This window comes from Myiozetetes cayanensis, unplaced genomic scaffold (assembly GCF_022539395.1).
Source record: "Myiozetetes cayanensis isolate MyiCay16 unplaced genomic scaffold, myiCay2020 scf3, whole genome shotgun sequence".
Lineage (NCBI taxonomy): Eukaryota > Metazoa > Chordata > Aves > Passeriformes > Tyrannidae > Myiozetetes > Myiozetetes cayanensis.
Genome location: NW_026087521.1, coordinates 68,123,943 through 68,144,666, shown reverse-complemented (window position 1 = coordinate 68,144,666; position 20,724 = coordinate 68,123,943). Strand labels below are relative to the sequence as shown.

The following is a 20,724-nucleotide window of genomic DNA, read 5'->3' as shown; positions in this document are numbered from 1 at the left end:
TTAGCCCTTGTCTGTTTTACCTGCTTCATCTGAACCGTAATTTATTCACAGATATTTGTTGTCTATTCTGAACTGGAAGGGAATATTAAAGTTAGCAGAAATCATGTTTATGTGCATATTAAAGCACAATGATGTAAGGATACTGCAAACCTTAATATGGTTGAGAATGAAGGCAAATAAATTCACTTACAAAGAAATGAACAATGTCTGCATTGGATCTAAGGTTAGAATTAAAATTGCACTTTGATAATTAAATCTTACTGACTTCAAAGCTGAGCACAGTGCTGGATCCAGGCTGAACGCTGCTGAACGTGATGCTTCAGGTGCTCTGCAGGAGTTTGGATCATTTAGTTGTGAGAACTAACCTTGTAAAGCATAATATGCACCGACACACCCTTAGATATAAAAATAATAGGAAAATAATAAAATCCCCTTAAGTTATTCCCCTGAGATCCTGGTTGAGGCAGCAGGTCAGATTGCTCCTGGTCACTGCAGTGCATTGCAGGCAGGGATGCTGAGCAATTAGTCTGTCGGGTGTTTTTAACTATGTGTTGTTTGAACTGTGATGGAAATCCCTTGCCACACCCCTGCTAACAGTTTTTTTTTGTGACGTACCAGATATTGACGAGTGTGAGACTGGTACTCATAACTGCCCCCCCGATTTTATCTGTCAGAATACTCCAGGATCCTTCCGTTGCCGCCCCAAGCTACAGTGCATGAGTGGCTTTATACAAGATGCGCTCGGCAACTGTATCGGTAAGGCTGTTTCTGGGCTCAGGGAGCACCCAGGTGCTGCCTGGGAGATAAGTTGTTCTTTCAACGCATGAGTTCTGAGCTTCTCAAGCCATTCTTCATCTGTGCTTTGCTCTGCTCTGGGGTTTTTCTGCTCCTTTCAAGGCAGGCTTGGTCTTACAGGGAAGATTTACAGATGAAATAAAAGACTTAAATAGCAGATTGCTGTTTTTAATGAGATCGGGTTATCTAAGGCACTTAGCTGCATTTGAACACTTTCCTTGAGTCTTTGGGTATTTTATCTGAAACAAAATTTATGATGTATTTTATCTGCTTCTATCCAAAAGGTTTTAGCTGAAGTTTATACAGTATAAAAGCTGTAATTATGACATCCTCTGTTACACTCTTTCTCTGCATGGCTTTATGGGTACGTAGGTCTTTCCAGACCTGTCCCCTGTTACAGCCTATCAAGAACCTTACTGTGTATGAGAATGATGGGCCAGTTATGGAGAGTTTAATTTAAAGACTGATGACAGTCTGTTAGGTTAATACCTTGTTTCCAAGACTCCCTAAAACAGTATTATAACCTTTATATAAATACTTAAGAATTACTGGTTTCCAGTAGACTCTAAATGGTATTGTCTAATGTGTCCTAAAAATCTACCAGTTATTCCCTGGAGTAGTATTTTCAAGTCTCAACTTACCTTTGGATTCCCCCATCGGCGCGGCAGGTCTTGGACTTGTGGAACTGGCTGAGCTGCAGCAGCTGCCAAGTGGAGCTCACTGTCAACCCCTCATTGTCCTGACCATATCATACGCTGTAGAGTGAAATCTGACACTGAAAACAGAATTGCAGCCTTTAAAATGAGGGGGGCCAGTGCCTGTGCACAGCGAGCCCTTTGAGGACACGTGCCTGCCACAGGCAGCCCCGGGTCAGCAGCAGCTCGGGGTTAACTTGCTGTCACAGATGTCAGCAAAGCCACAGCAGTTTGTAGCAGTTATGGCCCCCAAGAGGCATTCCCTCAAAATATTTACCAAAACAATTTCACAGGTGAATTTTACACACTGGGAATCAAATGCTGCCCTGTGCGGCATTGAGGGGATTTTGTTGTTGGATTTGTGACTGATCTTTGTGTAGAAGCCGAGAGCTGAATCAGAACGCACAGACTGAAGCAGAACAGGTTAAACTGGTGAGCTGAATTGTTGATCAGCTCTTTGGAAGCTTAGGGGAGGCTTTCAAACAAATACAAGTGCTATACCCTATTTTCACTGCTTTTCAGTGGGGTCTGTGCTTCTCACCCCTCCCCAGTCTTTGCTCTGGCAGCGTTGCATTGGGGAAGCTGAAGGGCATGAATAATTGTGTTCTGCCATGGGCAGATCTTGTCTGCAGGGTTACATGGGATGTAAACTTCTGAAGGGTTACATAATGAAAGCATCTTGTGCTCTTGTAGATATCAATGAGTGCCTGAGCACCAACACGCCGTGCCCAGCTGGGCAGATCTGTATTAACACCGATGGCTCCTTCACCTGCCAGCGAATCTCACCCAGCTGTGGCCGAGGGTATCATCTCAACGAAGATGGAACAAGATGTGTAGGTGAGGAACAGTTTGTAAGAAAAAGCAGTTTTAAGGAAACAACTTGCATCTGTCATTTATCTTTACCAGTTTCTTTTGCTCAAACTCCTCTCATTCCCACAGTCAATTCTTGATCCTGTTCTGTCCCTCATGGCGGTCCCAACAAGTGAAGAATGACAAGCATCCACTCTGTCCTTCATATAACTCATGGAACCCTATATTCTGAGGAGAGGAGAAATGATAATCTCCCCCTAAAAGGGCATTGTCTGTGACTGTGTGAGTGTATTGGAACAATACTGTGTGGTCCCCAATCTCTTGTGCAGAGGGATAGGGATAACACAAGGCCCACTTCATGCCCCACAGAAACCATTTGAATAATGTTGAAAGACATATATGGCTTTGGCTGGCTTTCAACTGAGGTGGCTTTTGCAAAGAGAGGTATTTTTGCATGTGTTTTCAGTTTTTGTAAATGGCTTATCAAAGCCCTACCTGTGGCCTATGACATCTTACACTAGATGAAGATCTGATCCGTGAGTACTGAGTATGCATAACAAAACAATTTTGCACCTGATTTCCTCCAAAGGTTGCCTGACTTCCTGATCTTTTCTCTCCCAAGTCCATCAACATTAAGGACACCTGACAGATAACCTGCCTTGATATGACCAGTTTGTGTTGGTGACTCTGATCTTGTAGAAGCTCAGAGTCTGATAAAATCTTGCTTTCTGATTCAAAACTCTCCATAAGTACTCGGGGACACAGAAGTGCATTGACACATGGCTCTTCTCTCCACTTGCATGCTCAGAAGTGTATGTTGAGTCACTCCTCTGTCTGTTTTAGATGTGGATGAGTGCTCATCCCCCAACCAGCCCTGTGGGGAGGGGCACGTGTGTATCAATGCCCCGGGCAATTACCGCTGCGAGTGCAAGGCTGGCTACACCTTTGATGTCATCAGTAGGACCTGCATTGGTGAGTTAAATACCTGCAGCCAAGGCACTTCAACACTGAGCCTGTGTGAGGAATGTTAGTGCTCTCTGTGTAACCTCTGTCACCTGAATGTAAAATTCACTACTGTATTATTTGGATAAATCTAATACCATATTAGAGACCTGCTGAGACTTCAAAGGAAGCTGTATGAGTATTGTCAACATGTTATTTGTCATCCCATTAAAAGTTAAGATTGTGAGAGTGTGTGCAATTGTTTTCTGTGATATTTTATATGCACCTACAGCAAAACATTTCTTTGGAAGATCAAAGCAGCTCTCTTCTGTATAGATCTAATCCAGTTATGCACTGGGGTGTTTCTAAATGAGCATTTTAAGGACTTCTTCCCTCTCTAGTATGGAATTTAAATCTGGAAAATAAAAATCAAACTTCTGTGACCACGTTCTTGCCCAGACTGCTGTTTCAGTGAAGCCAGCTGCTCCACAGAGCTCTCTGTGCTTGTTATTGCAGATATCAACGAGTGCAGACGCTACCCAGGCCGCCTCTGCGCTCACAAGTGTGAGAACACTCCTGGCTCCTACTACTGCACTTGCACCATGGGATTCAAACTTTCAGCTGATGGGAGATCATGTGAAGGTACGGCTGTCAGTGCTTTGGCTGTGTGGTGTGAGAAACAACTCGTTGCTCTTTAGCTCTTTCTGTTTGATTTTTAACTTGCAAGGCCACTGGAATGGTGTGAGAAATCAACCTACTGCAGTCTCTTGCTGTTATGATTTCATAAAAAGAATTGCCTTCCAAAGTTTTGTTTTAGTCCAGTGTTAGGAGTGCAGCAAGAAATTTGGGGTTCAGGTGTCTTAACTTTGCGTTTCAGATTTAAACGAGTGTGAGAGCAACCCCTGTAGCCAAGAGTGTGCCAACGTGTACGGCTCCTACCAGTGCTACTGCCGCCGTGGCTTCCAGCTCAGCGACATTGATGGCATCTCCTGTGAAGGTGAGGGTTGGGCAGCATTTCTTACTGCCACCATCACAAACAGGAGCAACTCCATGCAATTGTTTCACTTTAATATTTGATTCTCTCTTGTATTTTCTTATGAAACTGTGTTTAGTGAGGGTCTCCCTCCCATGCCCTTGTCTAGAAACATCTCTGTGCTTCTGTGGTGTTTTGCTGTTTACACGAATTGGAGCTTGAAATATTTTTGTAACTTGACAGAAACTTATTTTTTCCCAGGAACTAGCAGGATTTCTAGTCTTCAGGAAGTGAAGATATGAATATGTTACATACATAAATATATAACATTACTAAGTAGTATTTTATAATATCCTCTTTTTGGGGCTCATTCTGAATTAATGTGTGAGTAGGTTCTCCTCAAATACAAGGAGGATGTGGGTGTGACCTCATGGACAAGATCCTGAATTTGGACTTAGGCTTACAGGATTTGCTGGACAGTTACACCTTGGGCAGAACACCTAATTTTGATTTCCTTTTTTGTAAAAACAAGGATAAAACTATTCCTCTGCTTCCCTTTTGTATAGCACTGTGACACACATCACTGTAAAGTGCTTGCTCTTGTCCAATACTTTGTCCCTTGGACCCTCATATTGCTTTTAATTTTCTTCAGACCTCCATTTATTCCTGCAAGTCTTTGCTATTTAGACTTTACTGACTAGAGCCACACCTATCTGATGATCTGCTCTGCCCAGCATTAGAACCATCAAACTATGTTTGAAGCTCTCAGCAGGAGCCCCGTCCACGTGCACTGAGTTGGATGCCATGAACACACAGGAAACCAGTGGTGTTTTCTCCTTGCAGACATTGATGAGTGTGCTTTGCCCACCGGGGGGCACATCTGTTCCTTCCGATGCATCAACATTCCTGGGAGCTTCCAGTGCACTTGTCCCTCCTCTGGCTACAGGCTGGCACCCAATGCACGCAACTGCCAAGGTGAGCTCAGGGGCTGCAGGGACACCTCGCTGCACTGTGGACTTCTGAACAGTTCCAGCGAGTTTCTGTGCTTAAAAAATGTCTTTCCTACAACAATACAGGGAAAGCAATAAATGACAGCTTGAAATCTGAAGAAACAAGTCTTTTATATACAGGAAATATACAGGAAATTTCCATTATAAAGTACAGAATTCCATAAAGAATACTTTTTATAATGTTACTAAATAATGATAAAAATCTGAAGATGAAGATTCAGACTGTGAACTGGTATGAGTTAGTTTAGCTGCTAAAAGGAAATATCCTGCTGTAAACACGTCAGCAGATGTTTAGGTCTTGTCCACTTAGTGGCACTGCTGCTCTTCTTTTTCCTCTTCTTGGTTGTTGGGTTAATTTTCTTCTTTTTTGTTGTTGCTGCCCTCCCCTTCCAGTCCTGCACCAGTGTTTAATTGCAGCCCATGTTCTGTAGGACCTGACAGAGCACTATGATTGTCTGGCACCTGCCAGGAGAGGAAGGGCCTGTGTCTGACTCCCTCTGTCTGACCCCCAGTGTCTCACCCACTGCCCTGTTTCCCTTGGCAGACATCGATGAGTGTGTTGCAGAAAGCCACAACTGCTCTTTCAACGAGACCTGCTTTAACATCCAGGGCGGCTTTCGCTGCCTGTCCTTGGAGTGCCCAGAGAATTACCGCAAGTCAGGAGACACGTAAGTGCCTTCCTTACCTTCTTCACCTTCTCTGTCAAGGGCAAGCACTTTTTTGGTGCCATGATCTCCTTTATGTCCCACCACTGCTGACTGAACATAGAACAGTTCCCAGCAAACACGTGTTGTGTTGGCAGGCCTACCCTGTGTAGTGCACACACAGGTCTGGTCTGCTTCTCATGCTCCTGTTCCAGTCTAAGAAAAGGACACCCACACGTCAGTGCTTTGCACTGTCATGTACTCTAGAGCCACAAGCAGATACTCTCTCTCTGGCTCCCTTGCAGGCAGCCTGTTAGGAGGGTTACCTCCAGCTTCAAAATCCTTGACACCTCCCCCTAGACCAAGTTGCTCAAGGCCTTATTCAACCTGGCTCTGAACACTGCCAGGGTTGGGGCATCTAATTTTGTAAAATAGTGGGTTCATTTGTATCCTAATTTAAAAAAAAAAAATCGTATGCAATGGGCCACTAGGCAGAATTAGCAGATTTCTGCTGCTGTGGACATCCCTGAGTTGCAGAGCTCAGTTTATAAAATACACATGGTGCACATATGTTCTGTCTTCTCTCTCACCTGTATTGGACTTTCATGGCTATTTGATCTGTATGGGATCTTTTGGGGAAGCCACAGAATGTCTGAATTGTTTTTCTGTGTCTGGGTTGTTGGACTCTGTAATGGCTTACTCTGCCTAACTCAGACCTGCTCACAGGGCAAGATCCTGCTGATGTGCTGGGGCTATAATTAGGCCATGAATCAGACACAAATCCTGCAGCTGCTCAGTGAAGTTCTAATTATTTTAATTCCTTGAGTTATTATCTTGTTGGATTTATTAGGTTTTTTCCTCTCAACATCTACAGACAGATACTAAATTTACTGTTGAAAACATGTTTGCATAAGGGAAAGAGAATATGAGTTCATTATCTTTATTGGAGAAGTCAGAGGGTTTAGCAGGCAGTGGGTGCCCTCAGACTTAGCCAGGATACAACAACATGTAGGAATCAGGGTTTGTGGAGTGGGTTACCTGGTGCCCAGTGGGGAGGAGTTTTATGAGAGCTCTTTAGCACCCTTTTTTACATCCAAACTATTGTACATCTCCTTGACTGATTTAGTTTTAGCATACATAACCCAGCATGGTTATATATATGATATATAGCTAGATGTCTTTATTACCTTCTACATGATGACATTAAATTGCTTTTTCACTCACTCTTGTGCCATATTCCAAAATCAAAATAGCTGGCTACTCATAACGTCACATCTAGTACAGTTACCATTTTCCTCTCCCTTTCATTCAAAACACATTCAAGTTTCACCAGCTTGGCACATCATAAGAGAGACAACATATTCTCGACTCGCTTTCATCAAGTTGGCACCTCAGGAGATTTTTTTTTTTACCCTGTTCCCCATTATTTTCTTTAGCAGGTCTCAGTCCTGTAAATCCAAGTTTCCTTCATTTTATTTTTCCTTAAAATCCTTGTGTACAGGCAAGAGCCCTCAGTGATTCAGAAGCTTCTTTACCCCATACCTTCAAAGCAGAGGTTTTGCATGGTGTCTGTTCAGTGGGGATGGCCATCAGGAGAGATAATTCCAGGATTGTCCCACGCTACAGGCTGAACGCTCAGTATGCTGCTTAGACACTGAGCTCCAGGAGGAAACTGCCTGTGTAACCTTCCCCAGAGACAGCAAAACGCCTGGCACAGTCTGATCCTTAATGGTAACAATTTAATTGAAGGCCTTATCTCTTTTACCTAAATTCTACTTTTTGTTTTTTCGTGGATCAGCCTATAGGCTTGGTATTTTTCCAAGGATAGTTAAGATCTACTGCTCCTCACAATAGGACTTAACTTGCTGCATTGCCTTGCCAAACAGTTTTTGTTTTCAAATTGCATAACAATTAAATTCTCTTTATGTGGCACTGAAGTCTAACATTTGTAATATTTAAGCCAAGAAAAATAGTAGAAAATATAAAGAAGAGTTTATGGCAACGTGTCAGAAATGTGTGCTGGGCTGAGCCAAATTGGGAAATATTTGTGTATTCTAGACATATCTGTGTATTATTAAAGCTGCCTGGTGCTTCTCATTACTAGGACCTGTCTTTACCTCCTTAAAATTTTGCCAAAATGTAACCAATGACTGAAATTTTATCAGCCAGGTGTCTGACTCTGGCTCAAGTTTTGGCCAATTACAGCCAAAGCAGCTCACTCATTTCCAAGAACAAGTGTAGGAAGAAACACTTTGGTTTGTGTGTTTTAAGACATCTTGGTGATTTTTGTTTTTCTTTTAACAGTCTGGAGTAGAAATCTGACATTCCTTAGGAGATTGCTTTTGAACTTTTTGTCATCCTTACCAAAACCCTGTGAAACCTCTGAAACTGCAGACTTTCTAAAATTGCAGCCTTTTTTTCATAAAACATACGAAATGAGGACCTTAATGGGTAAACCTAATCCACTCCTGTATGCCAAGAAAGGCTCAGACCTACCTGGAATATTTCTGAGAGTTGTTTATTTAACTTCTGCTTCAAGTCCTTGGATGATAAGGATTTCGTAGCCTCTGTAGCAATCTATCTGCCTCAGAGCAATTCAATTCTCCCTATCAGTAGAGAGGTGTTTTTCTTTTAGCAACAAACAATTATCTTCTGCCTTGGCAGACCTGAGCTCTTTCAGGCAGTCTGAATCGTGCAGGTCCAACTCCCCAGACTGCCTGAGCCACAGCAGAGGAGCCCAGTTTCCCCCATAATGTCAGTGTTGGTGGTTCTGTGATTCTGTGCCAACAGGTTGTTGCATTCCCCTGTCATCTGATTTCCTGCTGCCCACTGAGGGGAAGCATTAAAATGAGGGCTGGAGAGTACACTGGAGTTGAAATGCTCTTTGCTTCTCGCCTTTGCGGTGCATGACCCCAGAATGAACCCTGGTTCTCCAAAGCAATAATATTTGCTATCTCTCCTTTGTGGTTATTTGATGGAACAATTAGTGCACATTAACTCAGCCTATAGTCAGTGTGTAGTGTGCACTACCAAGGCACGAGATAAAAGATGGTGAGTTTTGAATAATTCTAGCTCCTGGCCACAGGCACATCTATCTTCACAAGGAGCTTTCTGAATTAGCAGAATGTCCTTTCTTGAGTCTTCGAGCCTTGGTTTTCTGTTCTCTTAAAAAATTCTGGCCATTATTATAAAATGTGTTTTATAAAATAATAAGGCAGAGCATCTTTATGAGTGTGTAAATGCTCATAAGCATGTCTGTGCTTCCAAGAAGTGGTACTTGAAGAAAACATTTCCAGCTGAGGAATTAACCGTCTTGACTTGCTTCATGATTTCAGCAAAACCAAGCCATTCTCCTTAGTAGAGTTATTAATGACATTTCAGAAAAGAATGCAGAACTCTCTATACCTGAAAATATTTCAGGAGTATCCACACCTAATTAGCTGGCCATCCTGTGAGGACTTGTGCATGCTCTTTACACACATCAATAAAATTAAGAATGCATTTAGATCTTCAAAGAATTGCTTTGTACTTTCATTTGCAAGTGGTATTAAAAGAAAACAGGCAGCACATTAATTGAAGAACTGAGGGTGCTTTTAACTACTCTTTTTGAAAGTGCTGATTTTGCATATAATGAGAAGTTCCTGGAATTCAGGTCACCCTGCACTGGCAACAAAGAGGGGCTTGCTTATGAGCCACAGACTGATTCTCCTGATAGGGGCTCAATTTCATATGCCAAAATAAAATAAATTAAATGGGCACTCAGATTTACGTGAGGTAAAAAGAAGCCAACCAGGCTTTACTGTTGGAGCATTTCTTGGTAAAGAAACACATTGTTTAGGTTCCAAAACCTCAACCTATCGAGTAAATATTGCTTGGAGTGGAGAGACTCTTGCACACAGTTTAGTTGATTTGTAGTTTGTTAACAAGACAACCTTGGAGCTAAATGTGCCCCCTGATCATCCCCAGTCAGGATCCAGCTGAGATTATCACGTCCACCTCTGCAACACTCTGACAATGGCAGCGCCTCTCCCAGGGCAGTCAAGCCCATTCCTGTGTGATAAATATCCCTTTGCAGTAGGAATGAGGTGCCAGGCTGAAGAATGGATGCAGCCAGGGCCCCTTGTCCCACCCCAGTGCCCTCCTCTCCTCTCCCGCTCGCTACACGTGCGCTAATCTTCCTCTTGTCTTGTGTTCTCACTTGTCTTGCAGTCGCTGTGAGCGCTTGCCTTGTAATGAGAATAAGGAGTGCCAGAGCCTGCCCCTGAGAATAACCTACTATCACCTCTCTTTTCCTACCAACATCCAAGTACCCACCGACATTTTCCGCATGGGCCCTTCCAATGCTGTCCCTGGGGATAAAATTCGGCTGTCCATCATCAGCGGGAACCAGGAGGGGTTTTTCACCACAAAAAAAGTGAACAACCACAGTGGCCTTGTGGTCATGCAGCGTCAAATCACAGAGCCCAGAGACCTTCATCTGACAATCCAAATGCAACTTTCCCGCCATGGAACTGTCAACACATTTATTGCCAAACTTTCTATCTTTGTCTCTGCACAGCTTTGATCACTGAATTACTGTCATCACTGGCTACTCTTCCTCTTCTAAGAGTAGCTTTTTTGCCGCAAATTTTAATAAAGTTCTAGTTCATCCATTGCACGCTGCACTTGCATTTTATTTGCCATCATCAATTCCAGTTCTTCACTTTCCCCTATAACTGAACATGTCAGTTCGGGGAGATTCTTCTGTGTGATCTACATCATTATACAAAGCAGAAACTGGAGTCTAAGAGCTTATTACCTGGATGTTCTGAGGACTGAAAACTATTGATTCACTTCACACAGTAGTGGAGTTTGTCTCATCTGATGATGAACAGCTGCATATGTTTAGGTCTGAATTTCCCAAACAAAATAGGTACATAGTTTGAGCTGTCTCAACTGAGTCATCTTTAGAGAATTTCATCACTTAAGGGGCAAATACTCTGCATTTTCTGAACATCTGTTAAAAGGTCATAACGTGAGCCCTTAGGACCCCAGAGGTGCCCACTGTGAAAGTGTGGAGCCAGATTCTGAGGCAGTGCTTTGTTACAGCCCTTGAGCTTGTGCTGATTCTCACCAGGTACAGATCCCAGTTCGAACTTTTAAGGGTGCTACAAAAGAGAATGTCCTCTGAACAAGATTTATTTCAGAGATCTTTCATCTTGTTTTCTGTGGAATTTCCACTGAATGGAAGAACTACTGACAGGAGAACAGCAGTGAACTCACTGACAGCATTCAGCTGACAACAGAGCTCCTTTCTCTCTCACAGCTGTATCCTGAAATCCCTGTCTACAGGAACATTTTCAAAAGATTTTTCTCATAACACTTTTGTCTCTCCAACTTCCATATCAAACCTGATAAATTTTGAATAGTGAAGACTTTACCCACTACCATCATCAAACCAAACCTTAGGAGCCCTGAAAGGTCAGCCAGAATTCCAGCATCCAAATCTTTCTTCCTTTACTTTGACTTTCTTCCTTTACTTCTACGCAGTCAAGAACATGTAGACAATACAGCTGGAATTTCTTTGGAATTCTGTTGTTTCTGAGCAAAGGAAGAGGATTCATTTTACTCTCTGGTCCTTGTGTTGATTAACAGTAAAAGCTTAATCCCAGAGGTGTGATCCAAAAATGAGTGTTTTACACCACCCTGGGCTCTCGGTCCTGGCACACAGGGAGAACACTCAGTCCTCCACGAGCAGGGAATAATCCAGGTGACTGCACATACAGAAAAAATACTTCACTCTGTAAATCCTGACAGCACAGGGTACAAGGGGGAGACGGAGAATTTTCTGAAGGAAGATCCCAAGCCTTAACCACCTGAGCACAAGGAATTACTCCATGAGTGTGGGCTCTGGGGCTCATCACCAGCCAGGACCTGGATCCGGGCATGACCACAGCACTGTGCCAGAGCATTACATATTCCCTGAGGCACAGTCTATCCCAGCTGGCTGGCAGGAGCTCCAGTCTCATGAGGAATGCTGATGTTTAATAAGCCTGTTGACACACACTTCCAAAGCTGCCACAAGTTGCCAGTGGGGCTGGAGTCCCAGGTTGAAATACTGAAAGCACAGGCCTGTGCTGCCTGAGCTAGTGGGGTTTATTACCACCACAGAAGATGCTTGTATGTAGATGCCCTCTGGCTACCAGTTCATTATGAGGCCATAATTAAGTAGGATAAAGATTCAAAAATAAACTTCATTTTTGCAAGCATTAATATATATTTCTTTGGCAGGAAAGGGAGGGAGAGAGAATTTGGCCCTCAATATTGCAAAATGCTGCCATATTAATTGCATTCAGCAGGGAATTCAAGAACAGGGAGCTCACATCCTACTGTGTTAGATGCTGTAATGCTGCAGTGTCACTGGGACTTCCAGGAACGCATATGGAATTATGTAGGGCCGTTTATGCGCTTATGTCCTTTCCAGACAAAAATGAAATCACAGCTCCTGGTCCAAAGAACTTACTGATTGAATCCAACAGAGAATATGAAAAGGACTGATATCAGGACCCAAGTAGAAAAAAAAATTGTACTCAGGAAATAATCAGAGCAACTGAGTTGTTTCTTAACTTTGTTCTCTTTTAAATGAAAAAGATGTAGAGGAAGGAGCAGTTCCAAAGCTGCAATTTGTGTTAGAGGGTGAAAAAGGTTTGGATAAAAAAAGTTCTCAGCATGTAGGAAGAAACTTTTGTCAGTCACAAGTCCCACTGCAGAATATAAACAAAAAGGAAAACCTCAGCTACCAGAAGATCAAATACAAAGATGATGTGCAAGAATAAAATTACAAAGTATTTTGAGATCAGAGCACATCATTAATAGCAAATATCAGGAAGGAGCAAAGACAGACCAATGCTGAATTCCTCAAACACTCCCACCACAATGGGTTTTGCATTATTTTTTCTATTATCTAAACACAGCTATGGAAATTTGGGATGCTCTGTGTATTCTAACAGTATTGCATTAGTAATAAGATCCCAAAATAAGTTATGCAAGCTATTATTAGTTATTACAGTTATTATTAGTTATTATTTATGTGTTGTAGAAAAAGAGAAAAACTTTTAAAGAACTTTTCTGTAATTTGTGAACACATTATTGGAATTAGAACTAGTGGGACTTTGCTGTTGTGAGCCCAGCTCAGCAGAATCCTGAGGAAAAATGCAGTGGGTTTATATGTAAATGTTTACTAAACTCTCCATACACAGGAAGAAGAAGGGGAGAGAGAGAAACAAACATGAATGGTGTTTATTTTGCATCAATTTTATTTGTTACATGTTTTGAAATAGACTATTTTACACTGGACCTCGACTGTGTCATTTAGCTGATTCTTATTTCACAGTCATGAGGATCAGCCAGCTGGAAGTTTCTTCTTAATTGGCAGCTGAGGTTTAAAACAAGGGAATTGCATATATTGTTGTAGGTCAGAGTGTTATGTCTGGATATCTCAAATTTTTTTTTTTTCTGAAATGGTCAGCATGAGGCATTTCAGCAGAAAGGCCTATCCTGTTCCCTGGGGGGGTGTCCAGGAACTGACAAAATTTTGTACCCAGGTAAAGGTGGGAAGTAGAAGGTCTCTTCTGGCCTGGATCTCCTGGCCAGTCTCAAAACACCAACTACAGGGTGTGAACCCCAGACTCAGCTGGTGTTTATTAACCCAGCTCTGTTGCCTCCCTGTGGACTGTGCAGTTCACATCTGTTGAAGCACAACATTGATATTGATTCCTGTTTTCTCTTTATTTTAGCTTCATACAGTATGAGTGTGTTAGGCTTTGTTTTCTTTGATGAGCAAATGTGGGGAGCACGGAATAAAGACTTACTGATGTATTGACTGTTAATAGAGCCATAAAGTCCCTCTGAACATCTAAAAAAGATGGTTTGTAGGTGTGGATTTAGGTAGCACATTTTGAAAAGAGCAAGAACCATTTGTTTCTAGAGATATCTGACAAAGTAAAGCTTCCATTTTTGTTTCCCTTTTACTCTGTGAATTTGTCTCCCTTTTAATCTTTTAATTCCCCCCCTCTGACATTGCAGTCTTTTCTTTTTTCCACTTAGAAATATGAAGAAATGGGCAGGTCAAAGTTGAGATCATTTGTGGGGCTTAGTCACATTTTAAGTCCCAGCACAGCCCTTTCATCTCTCATGAGCACAGAGTGGGCATTGTGTGAAGTTCTTGAACTGTAAGTGACTTTAAATTCACTCTGGTGGACAAGGGTGAGAAGAAGTCATTTAACTTTTAATAGACTTTCAAGGCCGAATGAGCAGCTGGTTGAGCTGGAATATGAAATGACCCTTACCATTTCCCCAAACTCAGAATTCAATCTTTGAGGTTTCATATAACGTGGTTAATTTTTTCCTCCCCTGGTTTCCATTCCTCTCTGTTTTCTCTGTTCGGATGGAAAGGGGAGGGTGTGAAAAAAAGATTTGAGAGAGGCTTTTCTGGCCCTTGCTGCACTGAAAGTCATGGAAGAAAGTTGGCCCTTCACATATATCCTGCCAGATTCCTAGAGTGGAAACAATTGTTACTGCTTTATATGACTGAGTGAAAAATGCTTGTGCAAAGTAAGTGCAGCTCCACTGGAATCGGTGAGACCAGGCCATCTGAGGGCCTGGGCCTCATTGTTTGGTCCTGTTTGTCCTTGGAAAGACACTTTACATGGCATCTTCTGCACTCCAGTTCTCCCAGTTTCACATGCCTGGCTTGAAGAGCTGGGTGTGAGGAGGGAGTTTTGGCTGCAACTCAGAGCCAAGCCAAGTTTTTCAGTGGTCCTGAAGTTCTGAGGAGCTGCATTTATCTGAGTTTTCAGAGTGTAGAGTGAACATTTATATCAGTCACAGTTTCTGGCTCCTTAGACTGCATATCACAAAGCACTCAATTTTCAGGATATATATGCATCTCTTTTTGGTTTGTCCCAGTGTCAGGCTTGAGAAGACAGACACCATCCGCTGCATCAAGTCCTGCCGACCAAACGATGTCAACTGTGTGCTGGATCCAGTCCACACCATTTCCCACACTGTCATTTCACTGCCCACCTTTAGGGAATTTACAAGACCTGAAGGTAAGTGGGTTTGTTCCTTCTTACATTTATTGGACTACATTGTATAAAACCTCCACTAGAAAGCCTTGCCTAAAGCCAGACTGGCTACCTGTGCAGTGAGATGTTTGCAAAGCTCCAAATTACAGTGTAGTGTTCATTTAATTAAGACCTTCTATAGCCAGGAGTTTTAATTTTATGGGGGAAAGAAAGTAATTCTGAGCTCTAACTCCTACTGCTTCCCAGGCTAAGGAAATACTGACTCTGAATTGCCTTGTACCACATTTACTCACACAATGCCATGTGCCCCGTGACTTTTTTCTTCCCTTGTTTGCAGATTCTGCCACAGGAGAAAGGTATTCAATATGTTCCTCTCATCTGTCTGTGAGCTGTTTTTTGCTATTGACAGGTGGCTTGTTCCGAGAATAAAGCCCTTACCTACATGCAAACATTAATCACAAAATTCATCACATTGAACGTGATTGGATGATTTTTGGACCTGGGAACAAAGTGTTGTTTGTCAACATACAGAGTAAAGGAAGGGAAATTCCAAAGACTGGACAGAAAGTTTTAAAGATAAGATGTTCAAAAAGCCTCCAAGTGAGTGGCTGCCCCCTGCAGCACCTGCGAGTTTCCAAACCCTGCAGTTTCATAAGGATCACACTCACTTTTCTTAGTTCACATATAAACTTACAGATGGAGAACCAGTTTTTGTTCCTTGGCATTTGTGCAGGTGTTCTGGTCAGTGGGGGCTGTGTACATCCCCAGAGGGGGATGAGTGCTGCAGCCCTGCTGCTCTGCAGGGCCAGCCCCTCACTGAGTGCTACAGGCACAGAGAGAAGGGCATGGAGGAAAGGAAAACTGTTTTGGAGGGGTTTCTAAAGGTCCTAAACCTCTGTTTCTGATGCAGCCAGAGACTCAGCCTTGCTGTCTTAGGAAGTTGTCCTAATGAAAACCAAAACTGATTCTTCCCCTCTACATCAGGCAGGAGTGGGGAAGGAGACGTCCCAGTCCTTGTCCATAGAGGAACAATTTAAGCACCAATCCCTTGGCCATGTAGAGCTCCTGTAGGTTGTGTCAGGCCTGTTTCAGGCCTTGGCTGGCCCTGCTTCCCAGGGAATCAGGGAATGCTCCACGGCCACTTCTGCTCCCATACCCACCCCTTCAGCTTCACCAGATGTACTGGCAGCAGAGCAAAGGGTTTGGCCAGGATGCTTCCCAAACTGTTCCCTCACTAGTCCAGCCTCATGGTTTAATAAAAAGAGATGAGACCCAGCAATCTGAGAGCACTACCAAAGCCCAGGAGACATAAACTGGAATTCAGTGCATGGCCTTGGATGAGTTCTTACAGCCTCAAAGTTTAGTTTCATCTTCTCCAGAGTGGGGAGAGTAATGAGAGTAATAATACTTACCTCCCTCACAAGGGACTTAAAAATAGTCTGCCTTTTATTTTTAAACCTAAACCCCTCCTCCAGTACTCCAAAGGACTCTAAATTCTAATGGCAGTACTTTGCCTGAGGGAATCAGAGTGATCTGTTTGGCTCCCTCCACTGCCCACCCTTCGGGTCCTCCATGTTGTCCTCTTGGGGTACATGCTGCAAGTCAGACTGGTTTCTAAGAGTGCTCTTTCTGGACTCTTAACAGTAAGAGTGTTTTGGCTTCAGGGCTTCTTGGATGGTGCAGGAGGATAAAATAAATCCATCCAAACCCTGCCTTCCCCCAGATCTTCTTTCTTTCCATTTTAAAGGACAAACTGGGAGTGGTGAGGGGAGGGGATGTCCTCCACCAGCTTTGAGGACAAGTCATTTTGGATCAAATTCTGTCAGATTCTTCAGTGGTGTTTTCAAATGCTTCTCAGGACACTCTGTGATACTGTTTATTTGCAGAGATTATTTTCCTTCGTGCCATCACACCTACGTATCCGGCCAACCAGGCAGATATCATATTTGACATTACAGAGGGAAATTTAAGAGATTCCTTTGACATCATCAAGCGTTACATGGATGGTATGACAGTGGGTGAGTAGAGTACATTCTGCTTGCTTTCTTCTCTCAACAACGGTATAGGACAAGGTCAAAGAAATTAACTCAAGTAATTAATCCCCACCTTGATTTTCAAGCCTATATTGATACAATATTCTCCAGCCCAGTATGTGTCAGTTGAACTTATATCACAGGTAATTTTTTAATCAAAATACCAGAGGCATAAACTTTAATTTGAGAAGTATTTTAACTTTTTTCAGAACTGGTTCTAATTACAAATGCAAATTGCTTAGTTTTAAAATGATGAGGTTTGCCCATTATAATCAAACCAAATATAAAATAAGTAGTATGTCAGCAAAGAGGCTGTAAATTTAATTAACTGTTCTTTCTTGTTGAAACAGCATTGCACCAATTTTTTTTGATATTGATCAAACTTTTAAAGCAGGACTGAGTCACTGAAATTGTTACCTGTTCTAATATTTAATGACAGGCTGGTTTGGTTTTAAATAAATCCTTCTGTTGAGGGTAACGGGGACCTGTCAAATACTTTGGCTTAGAAGAAACTTCAGAATGGAAGAGCCAGATTTGATTTACAGTCCCAGCCAGGCAGGGAGGGGCTGTGGCAGGAGTGGACCTGCGTGTCCAGGTCATGCCCTCACAGAGCAGGAGGGGCTGTGACTCAGCTCGAGGTCGTGTTCTCCGGGGGTTCCTCTCCCTGCAGAGCCCTTTGGGGGGTGTGATGCAGATTGCAGGCAGCATGGGATGGCTGTGGGGTGTCTGGGCTGCACTCACACCTGTACACAGACATACCCAGTGCATGGACCAACAGCAGCAGCTGCAAACACTGTGAGAGTGCAGGGCAGGAGCAGGGCCCAGCTGCTGTGCTGCTCTGCCAGGCTGAGCAGGGGCAGGGGAGCGGGCCAGGATTCTCATGCCAGGGACTAAAAAGTGGTGCTTGATTTCTCTTTATTAATGTTTATTTATGAAAATAAAGGACCACTGTTCCCAGTGAACATTTGTGCTTCGGGATGGGACTGTGCAGGTTCTGCTCAGGTTCATACATGTGCTGCTGGGCTTTCCAGCACAACTTGTCTGGAGGAAAAGCAAAACCACTGCCATACAGATGGTTTGTGAAGAAGCCCTTTTTACTGTGGTCTGAAGGTGGCACTGGTGCATTTCAGAAGCAGGGTAGCCCAGAATCAGCTCTGCAAAGGTTTTATGAGCTGTAGATAAAAATCCCAAGTCATTAGGTTTATATTTCTTTCTTTATCAAACAGAAGTATATGTGAGTGCTGAGAAAGGGAGAGTCTGTTAAAGCAGGATGATAAGATTACAGATTTCAGGTACTGGGGCAATTCTTTAGCAGAGTATAAATGTTATCAGATCCCACAGGAGTTCCAGTAGTTTGCTTTTCGTGCTGTGTGCTTCTTTCTGTCTGAAATAAGAAAGAAAGATGTGTTTGGAAAGTCAACTGGCCAAGGTATTCGCCTGAGGGAAACATTTCCATTCTGAAGTACAGGACTGTGTGTCAATGGTATTTTACTCGGTAAACTGGATATTTGCCTCACAACGTAAGGAGAGAAGGATATTCTTATACACCAATTTGAGAGGATATGATACATGCCCAACTACATTCCCAGCTCTGCAAAAGAATTGGGCAACTCTCTTCACCTCAGTTCCCCCGTGTGCAACATGGAGATGATAAAACATGCCTACTACTGTCTTAATTAATTCTCGTGTGCAAGAGTCTTAATTAATTCCTCTATGTAAAAGTACTTTGAGATTAATGGATGGAAGCTGCAAAGAAAACTGCCTTCAGCAGAATTGGAAAAGGAAAAACAAAACAAACCCCCAGCTGATATTACCTGGAGGGGCAGAGGTTCAGGACAGCATGTTGGATGTGTAAAATTAGGATTGCAAATAATTCTGCCAGCAGCAGTTCTGCTGTTCTCATCATAATACCATTTTTTCTTGTTATTAATAATCAGAATGTTAAGTATTCCCATAAAAAGTGCTGGGAAGTTTTCAAGACAAATAAATAAGATGGGATCCTAGTCCATGGGAGTTCACAAAGTGAGTCCCTCTTGTAAAGAAAGGCAAGGCTTTGTGTAAGGGTGGAAGAACACAAAGGGTGTATGATATCAGAAAGCTTTATTGGTTATCCCACTGTTACAGGAACACAGGGACTGTGGGGATGTAACACAGGAACTCAGCAGAGCAAATGCCCATCTAGCCCAGTACCAGACAGGATTACAGGAATCTCTCTGCAATTGCAATGTTCCAACTCGCTGCAATCAGCATTTCATACACTTCTGGGAGAGCACACCTGGCTCATCTTGCTGGATGACCACATGTGCCTCTGGAATCCCTGTAGCCTATTTTTTAATTTTTTTTTCCCCTGCCTGTTTTCTAGTGTCTTTTTGCTGCCTTTATAGGAAAGAATACATTTATTCTGTTAGTAAATCATAGGTGCATGGGTAAAAGGAACAATAAGCGTATTTCGTTCTGCTGTAATATTTCAGGAGAAACGACCAAAGTATCTAAGCTATTTTATCTGCTAATGCAAGTTAGATCGCCAGATATCTTTTTCTACAAGACTGATTTCCTCTACAAGAGAAAAGGTAGAAAACTTCTACAGGAGATTCATCTCTCAAAGAGAGATGAAATTCATAAGGGTATATGGAAAAAAGCAGTAAAAAATTACTAGTATTGCTGAAAGAGCTGAGTGTAATAAACCTTGACTGGAGCTAATTAATGGATTCAAAGAAAGAAGGGAACACCAGGAAAAGAGGGGGAGAAAGGAGAGGCCAATGAAGATTCTCTTGCAGGAAGGCCTTACTTAGTAACACAGTGTTTTGCTAAGCTTTCACAAACCAGGAGAGAGATGATGTCCTAAGAAGGACCTGGATCTAACCTGTGTTTGTGTGAATGGAAAGCAAGAAGATGCTCTCAAAAGTGTAACGATAAAAAAGTGAAAAGGTACAGTTCTTTCAGGAAAGGTTTAAAGAGTGGGAGAAGCTGTTAGAGGTGAAGTTACAGGAGGAAAGTGAGGGCTGCAACACTGACAGAGGATTGTGGGCTGAAGAGAGTCAGGTCACCAGCTTTAGGCATTATCCCTTTAATCTGAAACTGAGACATCCAAGGACGTGTTAGTGAAGCTGAGAAATCCATGAGATTGGATGGACAGTGGCTGATCAGGCTGGTTTGTGCTTTGTTGATGGAGAGAGAGCAGCTGGGGTTGTAGGAGGAGATGAGTGTGAGGGAGCAGGTTGTGAGGAAGGAAGAAGAAGAAAATAGAAACAGAGGAAGAGCTGCCCCAGGGAATGTTAGAAAAAGAAAGAACAGAGTCTCCCAAAGGAGATGTAGGAGGAGCACTTCCAAAGGCAGGAGAAGGAAGAGACAAGGAGAGTATTGCAAAGTCAAGGAAAGAAAACATATCAAATGGGAATCAATGATCAGCAGTATCTGACATGGAGGAGCTAAAAGAAGTAAGAACAGACTCCAAAACCAGCTCTGCTGCCATACAGAAAGGGTCTTCCAGTGGAAGAGGAGGAATGAAAGACAGACTGCTGGAGTAGCAGCACATAGACCTCATGCAAGCTGGTGAAAAAGAATTGTGGAAAAAGTTACTTCCAATATTTCCACCCTATTGTTTAAAAGGGATGGTTCAGGAAGTGCTGTAGACTCTCTGTTGCTGGTGTGGTTACAGGCCAAGGTGGCAATGAGTCCAAAGGATACTGGTAACAACTTCACCTACCAGCATGGGTGGAAGAAAAACAGAAGTACAGAATTATCCAGCTTTAGGGGT

At 42.8% G+C, this 20,724-nt stretch overlaps 1 protein-coding gene across 2 annotated transcripts in view; it reads left to right on the top strand.

Annotated features, from left to right (window-relative positions):
* Nucleotides 1-20,724, top strand: part of FBLN1 (fibulin 1) — a 62,107-nt gene that overhangs the window by 27,602 nt on the left and 13,781 nt on the right. Inside the window, exons 8-16 of one of the 2 annotated variants that reach the window (XM_050323296.1) lie at nt 619-756; nt 2,184-2,327; nt 3,144-3,272; nt 3,759-3,884; nt 4,120-4,239; nt 5,059-5,190; nt 5,770-5,893; nt 14,816-14,958; nt 16,821-16,952. In XM_050323296.1, coding sequence (XP_050179253.1) covers nt 619-756; nt 2,184-2,327; nt 3,144-3,272; nt 3,759-3,884; nt 4,120-4,239; nt 5,059-5,190; nt 5,770-5,893; nt 14,816-14,958; nt 16,821-16,952 — 1,188 coding nt within the window. Of the gene's footprint in view, nt 1-618; nt 757-2,183; nt 2,328-3,143; nt 3,273-3,758; nt 3,885-4,119; nt 4,240-5,058; nt 5,191-5,769; nt 5,894-10,078; nt 10,520-14,815; nt 14,959-16,820; nt 16,953-20,724 lie in introns of those variants that run through there. The other variant, XM_050323297.1, reaches the window with a different exon arrangement.